General features: G+C 34.8%; 1 protein-coding gene across 4 annotated transcripts in view; it reads left to right on the top strand.

The window, feature by feature from the left end:
• LOC107654257 (neuronal membrane glycoprotein M6-b-like) overlaps positions 1 to 7,018 on the top strand; it is a 68,718-nt gene extending 61,700 nt beyond the window's left edge. For 2 of the 4 annotated variants that reach the window (XM_016441270.1, XM_016441269.1), the window contains exons 6-7: positions 761 to 826; positions 6,338 to 7,018. In XM_016441270.1, coding sequence (XP_016296756.1) covers positions 761 to 826; positions 6,338 to 6,493 — 222 coding nt within the window. In that variant the 3' untranslated portion in view covers positions 6,494 to 7,018. Of the gene's footprint in view, positions 1 to 760; positions 827 to 4,282; positions 5,232 to 6,337 lie in introns of those variants that run through there. The other 2 variants (XM_016441272.1, XM_016441271.1) reach the window with 2 other exon arrangements.
• Positions 7,019 to 8,048: the final 1,030 nt, after the last annotated feature.

Here is an 8,048-nt window from a genome sequence, read left to right as displayed (position 1 = left end):
TTATATGGCCTAAAATAAGAAATTCTGATAGCTTGAAATGTAAATCAGTGAGATCTTTATAAGAGTATAGCAGACTACTTACATTAAATTATATAAATCGATGTCACTCTATATGCAAAATTTAAAAAAAATGTGATTTAAATGCTTATTTGTTTTTGTTTTTTTTATGAAAGCTCTGTGGTTTCAAAACATATAATGCAATGCAATGATGATCAAACATCCCTCAAAAGCCTGATGGATCATATTTGATATATTTGAACATGATTTTTCAAAAATGATGTATGGATAATCAAGTAAACCTGAGTCACTTCACTATTATTATTTTGAAACGTTACTAACAATATCAAAGTAATTCTTAGGTTTACCTTATAAAAATCAGAAAAGATTTCACAAAAAAAAAAAAAACTGAACCACGACCTGAATGTTTTTACAATTATCAATTATCAATCAGATGACAGAAGGCACATAGTAGATTGTGTGCAACAGGTTTGACAGCAAATTCTGTTCATGTTGATTATTCAGAGTCCTTTGTGTATCAAATATGATACAGTAGGCTTTGTAGGGTTAAAGAGACTTTTTTTGTACCTTTTTAAGGAATGTTGACTTGTATTAATTTGACAAGACTTGTTTATCCTTTAAAAATATACTGTTTAAAGGAAAGGTTTAATAGGTACAGTTTATTTTGAATGAGGAATATTACATTTTTGTAATAGCTCTGTTAGTTGTGTTTAATGGATTTCCTAAACTCTTTTTATTACAGTTCTATCTGTCCTACCATCTTTATATTGTTGCCTGTGCTGGAGCTGGAGCCACTGTGATCGCACTGGTAAGAGTTCATAATGTTCATTTGTTCACTTGTTCATTTCATACATATTTTCTTAACAATTTCATACAGTCGTGAAAAAGTTAGGACACCCTCTTGAATTCCATGGTTTTCAGTATCAGGACAAAATTTTAAAATATCTGGTCCTTGACAGGTCTTACAATTTGGAAAATAAAACCTCAGATGAACAACAACACATGACATATTGCACCGTGCCATTATTAATTTAACAAAAATAAAGCCAAAATGGAAAAACCATTTGTGACGAACTTAGGACACCCTTACTGTTAACATAGGAATTAAGAGGGTAAGTAAAATCTGACATTAAAATCTGGATGGCGAATAATTTCCTCCATCTAAATAATGAAAAAACTGAGGTGATTATTTTTGGTTCCTCTAAAACCAGAAACTCTATAGTTAGTAACTTAGTAACCACCTCGCTCTGTGTGTATGTGCTGTACATGTGGAAGAATTGACAATACTGAGCTTTGCCTTGAAAAGCAAATTAGCTCAGTTGTTTAAAACAGCTATTATCAATTGAGAATCATTTCTAGACTTAAATCAACACTTTCCTTTCAAGACTTGGAAAATGTTATTCATGCATTTATCACATCACGATTGGACTACTGTAATTCCTTATACCTAGGCCTTCCCCAATCTTCACTGGCTTGTTTTCAGATGGTCCAGAATGCAGCAGCCAGATTGTTAACTGGTGCAAAAAAACGTGATCATATCACTTCAATTTTAGCGTCGCTCCACTGGCTTCCGGTCTCCTTTAGAATTCAGTTCAAAATTTTGTTGATTGTTTTAAAGCACTTAATGGACAAGCCCCATCATACATTTCTGACCTTATCTCATTTAATTCTGCTCCTAAGTCCCTCAGATCTGCTAATAAAGCTCTTTTATGCTTCACTGCTCCGGGTGTGTGTTCACGGTGTGTGTGTGTTCACTGCTGTGTGTGTGCACTAAGGATGGGTTAAATGCAGAGCACTAATTCTAGTATGGGTAACCATACTTGGCCAATTGTCATGTCACACTTTCACTTTCACACACACTGTCACACTTATATGTCCCACGGTCACGACTTAAGTTTAAAGGTGACAGAACCTTTGCAGTAGCTGCTCCACGGTTATGGAATCAGTTGCCGCCTGACATTAAGAGTGCTCTATCTATTTCGGTTTTTAAGTCTAGACTTAAAATGCGTCTTTATTCTATGGCCTTTCCTGATTTTTAATTTATGGATTAGTATTGTTATCTTGGATTTTAATTTGTATTTTATTTTATACTTTACTGTATTTTATGATTGTTTTGTATAGCACTTTGGTCAGTGTAAGCTGAATTTAAATGTGCTCTATAAATAAAATGTACTTACATACTAAGTAGCAGCCAGGCACTGCTAATCTAATGCCTTTGATTATCTGATCATCAGCAAGTGTGTGCACCTCTGTAAAAGCAGAAGTTTTGGCGGTTTGCTGGTCTGGAGCCTTCAGGTGTGTGTTAACACAATTCTAAAGAGGAAAGACATCAGCAATGATCTTAGAGAAGCAATTGTTGCTGCTATCAATCTGGGAAGAGTAATATGGCCATTTCCAAATAATTTGAAGTCCATCATTCCACAGTGAGGAAGATTATTCACAAGTGGAAGACATTCAAAACAGACACCAATCCTCCCAGGAGTGGATGTCTCAGCAAAGTCACCCCATGATCAGACCGTGTAACACTCAGAGAAATGGCAGACAACCCAAGAACTACACCGCAGACTCTACGGGCCTCAGCTAACATGCGAAATGATAAAGTTCATGACAGTACAATTAGAAAAATATGGGACAAGTATGGCATGTTTGGAAGGCTTGCCAGAAAAAAGCCTCTTCTATCTAAAAAAGCATGGCAGCACAGTTTAAGTTTGCAAAGTTGCATCTGAACAAACCATAAGACTTCTCGAGCAATGTCCTTTGAACAGATGAGACCATTCAATTCAATTCAATTCAAGTTTATTTGTACAGCGCTTTTCACGTGCATCAGAAACAGGTAACATGTTTCGTAGCTTGGCAATGTTTCTAAGATGGAAGAATGCTGTTTTTGTAACATGGAAAATATGATTTTCAAAAGACAAAATCTGATATAACAGTATCTGATAATCTGATATTGCTATCTGATATAACACCCAGATTACTCCATATTTTACTGGTGATAATTGAGATGACTCCCCATTTAAATGAACAAAATGGTAGCGATTGGACAGGCAATGAGATACAGCCTTGGTCTGACGCAAGCAAGTCATTTGTAATTTTAACAAGTGCAGTTTCTGTGCTATGGGGTGGCTCTTTTAAGGGCAGCCGCATGAAAGTTGAGCTGTTTGGCAGTCGGGTCTTTTTAGCTTTTTAAAAATTTTAACTTAATATAGTTTAGAAATGCACGGATATTCATGTCAAACTTTAAATAAAACTAAACTAAACTAAACTAAACTAATGCACAACGCCACGTTTGGTGAAAACCTAAAGAGCATATCAGCACAAACACCTCATCCCAAAAGATACACATGCTGGTGGAGGGCTGATGATTTTGGGCTTGGTTTGTAACCACAGGACCTGGGCAACTCAACAGTCATTGAGCTGACCATGAACTCCTCTGTATCCCAAAGTATTCTAGAGTCAAATGTGAGGCCACCCATCTGACAGCTAAAGCTTGGCCAAGATTGGGTGATGCAACAGCACAATGGTCCAAAGAAAACCAGCAAATCTACAACAGAACGGCTGAAAATAAAAGAATCAAGGGGTTACAATAGTCCAGTCAAAGTCCAGAGCTCATCCTGACTGAAATGCTGTGATGAGAGCTGTGCATAAACAAATGCCCTCAAACCTCAATAAACTGGAGCAACGTTGTAAAGAAGAGTGGGACGAAATTCCTCCAGAATGATGTGAGAGAGTCATACAGAAAATGATTAATTCAAGTTATTGCTGCTAAAAGTGGATCTACAGGCAATTGAATCATAGGGTGTCCTAACTTTGTCACACATGGCTTTTCCATTTTGGCTTAATTTTTGTTAATTGAAAAATAGCACAGTGTGATATGTAATGTGATGTTGTTCATCTGAGGTTTTATTTTCCAAATTTTAAGACCTGCCAAGGACCAGATCATTTTTATTATGTCCTGATACAGAAAACCATGGAATTCAATAGGGTGTCCTAACTTTTTCACATGACTGCATCTAGAATAATTTTCTTTGATGTTAAAAACTATGTAAAATTGCTTAGGAAAGAATTGCTCTGTGAAGAGGAATTGGTACAATATAGAGCTATAATCTTGAATTCTGTCATCAGTTTAGAATTTTTATAGGCACAGATTGAACAACTGTACTTTCGGTTTTCGAGGGATGTGGTGCAACTTCTATTGTAAAGTTGCTATTGTGCATCTAAAACTGTTTGGTCTCACCCACTGGTTTGTCTCTTTTCCATTCAGCTCATCTATGTGATGGCCACAACGTATAACTTTGCAGTGTTGAAGTTTAAGAGCTACGACCACAGTCACACCACTAAGTTTTGAGCTTTTTGTATAAGGGCAACTGCAAAGTCTGTGAAAGTTGCTCTCAGAGACAGAAAGATAGAGGGAGGACCTGAGTGAGTAAAAGAGGTCAGGAAAAAGGCAAAGGAGAGAAATAAATTGAGAGTTCATAGCATGGGCCTTGATGTATAGACAGTGTAGTGCATATTAATGGTAATGTCTAATGTTCAATTAATTTGTATCTTTGTGTTTCTATACTAATTTGACAAGGTGTGATCTCTTGACAAAACAAGGACAATACATCATACTCACTTAATGTTTTACATACATTTTTACCTAGGTACCAATTCATATAAAGTATAGCACCCATGACCAATCCAGAATAATGTAGCTTATTTACAGTTTAAGAGAAAACGACTTTAGTAGTGAGAATGTAACTCTCTGTTAGTCCAACAACACCTAATGGACAGGATTAAAACTAGAAAATAATACTATTTGGTAATGATGTCTCTCCATTGGATCATATCCACCCTGAGGCACCCGTAGTCCAGAACCCAGCCAGATAGAAAAGAGAAGTGAAGTACAGTAGATGAGAATTGCTGTTGTGAAAGGTATTAAGAATGTTGTGTTTATGCTCATAAACATTTATTCTATGCTACATGTACCTGTGAAGGGTGTGACTGTACTTTTAACTCTTTATGAGATGTTTTTCGGTCATGGAATTGACTCTAAAAATGCTATTGTTTTTCAGAGCCTTTGTTTTTAGATTCATCGGACTACTACCTAGTCTAATATTATGTTTAATATTGAATTCAGACAGCATTTAGTTTTTGCCTTTTGTATTATTCTCAAAGCAGTATAGTTCCTGTTTTCAGAAATAATCAGAAATAAACAATTATTGTGGAGATGCTAATTTCTCTTTATTTAGTAGGTTTTTTTTTTACATTTCTTTGGATATCAGTAGTTCTTCTTACATCATCTTTTATTTGCTAACTGCTAACTCATGAAATAACCCGATTTCCTGTGATGCCGGATACACTGAAAAAAAAAGTCAAAACGACCATGCCATTTATTTAAAGTGCATTTTTGTATTGTTGTAATCAGAAATAATTTCTGGTTTAAACCTGTTTTGTTCAGTTAGTCTAAAACCAAATAACACCTGGTTTTTAAACAGTTTTTTAAACAGTAAAAATTTAATTTAAATTTAATTAAAAAAAATTTAAACAGTATTTTTGCTGGACACCATAGTCATTTTAGCATCATTGAGATACTATTTTTAATATGTCTATGTAGTTTTCATTTTTTTTATTGCCGTTTTAGTTTTAGCTATTTTAGTACATCAAGATAAACTAAATAAAAATGAGAAATATTACTTTGTGGCAACTAAGTAAAAATAAGTACAGTTAAAATAAAGAAAAAATAAATAATCAGTTAAAGTCACCAAAAAAAATATGATTTTAGGGTTAGTTAACTATAATAACCCTGCATGACACCAGAGTGTTTATATATAGGACACATACTGATTAGCTTAAATATTTTTAGTATACAATAGAAAATGTAATGCATATTTAAAAAAAAACACAATTAAATACATATTCTATTATGCCGACATTATGTAATATTTTGGATTATGTCTAAAGATGTACAGTAAAAGATGTATAATATTAATTCATAATATTGTATTATATATAATAAATATGAATAAATATAATTTCTTATTAAACATAATATAAAGATGGTCCATTTTTTCAGTGTATTCTGATCAACTAATATTGATTTCTGTGTGGCGCAGCTATAATAATTCACTGAGATTTAGGTACTTAAGTGATTCTTAGAGCAACTAATTAATACTGTCTTAACTCGTATAGCTGGCTTTGGCTAACTAACCCACTCATGACTAATCCTTCCCTCCACCTGTTTCTTCCTCTTTCTTTCTTTCTTTCTTTCTTTCTTTCTTTCTTTCTGTCACTCTTTCTATTTTGTTTGTCTCCTCCCCTTCTCTACCGTCCACAGATCCACTACCTGATGATCCTGGCAGCAAACTGGGCCTATCTCAAGGGACTGTGTCAGCAAACTCATGCCTACCAGGACATCAAAACCAGAGATGATCAAGAGCTGCAGGATGTGCAGTCACGCTCCAAGGAGGGTCTAAACTCCTCCTACTCATAAACAGTTCTCCCAACTCTTATCTACCCAACCTCTATCTAACCTGCTCTTGAATACACACACACACACACACACACACCTGCCACCCTCAGATGAAACACTATACGCAAACTAACACTGCTAAGCGCTGCGCAATCCTGACTATACATCATAACAGTGGGATAAGTTGGTTATAATCATGATGAAACATGTCAGGCAAGACATTGAACATCTGTAACAAACGATGAGTGGAATTATGCAGTTAATGGTGATATGATGTGTTTTGCTCATCTCCTTCATGGTGCAAAAGACCACTGGTATAAAAGTGTATGTATTCTAGTATCGTACTGTCATTTTGCAAGTATTTCTGAATTGCTAGAAAGTGTACGTACAGTGTAGAGTCATGGTTATAACTGGGTTATGTTTGGTTTTATGATGCATTGTCTTGGTGAAGCGCTGCTTACATGATAGCCTGTCTGTCTGCACTAACTCCTCACAGACATTTTGCAGGAACTTCCTTTTTTTTGGTTTTTTATACATTTATAAATATATATATATATATATATATATATATATATATAAATGTGTGAAAGTGAATGAATGTTGTTGTTGTTGTTTTTTTAATTATGTGTATTGAAAATGTCTGTTTATTTAGAATTTTTCTCTGGTCTCTATGGCTAGCTTAGATTTCTGAATTCACCTTTTTCCAACTCTCTTTCTTACTTTATTTTTTGGAGGGGGTTACTTTCCATAAAAAGTAACTAAGTAACGTAATTAGTTACTTTTTTTATGGAGTAATGCAATATTGTAAAGCATTACTTTTAAAAGTAACTTTCCCCAAAACTGAAAATGTATATATATATATATATATATATATATATATATATATAAATGTGTGAAAGTGAATGAATGTTGTTGTTGTTGTTTTTTTAATTATGTGTATTGAAAATGTCTGTTTATTTAGAATTTTTCTCTGGTCTCTATGGCTAGCTTAGATTTCTGAATTCACCTTTTTCCAACTCTCTTTCTTACTTTATTTTTTGGAGGGGGTGGGGAAACAATACCGGTTCTTGACAAATTGCACTAATCTTGTAATAGAAAGCAGGTTTCTTTCTTTCTTTCTTTCTTTCTTTCTTTCTTTCTTTCTTTCTTTCTTTCTTTCTTTCTTTCTTTCTTTCTTTCTTTCTTTCTTTCTGTCACTCTTTCTATTTTGTTTGTCTCCTCCCCTTCTCTACCGTCCACAGGTCCACTACCTGATGATCCTGGCAGCAAACTGGGCCTATCTCAAGGGACTGTGTCAGCAGACTCATGCCTACCAGGACATCAAAACCAGAGATGATCAAGAGCTGCAGGATGTGCAGTCACGCTCCAAGGAGGGTCTAAACTCCTCCTACTCATAAACAGTTCTCCCAACTCTTATCTACCCAACCTCTATCTAACCTGCTCTTGAATACACACACACACACACACACACACCTGCCACCCTCAGATGAAACACTATACGCAAACTAACACTGCTAAGCGCTGCGCAATCCTGACTATACATCATAACAGTGGGATAAGTTGGTTATAATCATGA

Source organism: Sinocyclocheilus anshuiensis, unplaced genomic scaffold, assembly GCF_001515605.1.
Source record: "Sinocyclocheilus anshuiensis isolate Anshui unplaced genomic scaffold, SAMN03320099.WGS_v1.1 scaffold551, whole genome shotgun sequence".
Lineage (NCBI taxonomy): Eukaryota > Metazoa > Chordata > Actinopteri > Cypriniformes > Cyprinidae > Sinocyclocheilus > Sinocyclocheilus anshuiensis.
Note: the sequence above shows the minus strand (reverse complement) of the source record. Positions and strands in the feature narration are given on the sequence as shown.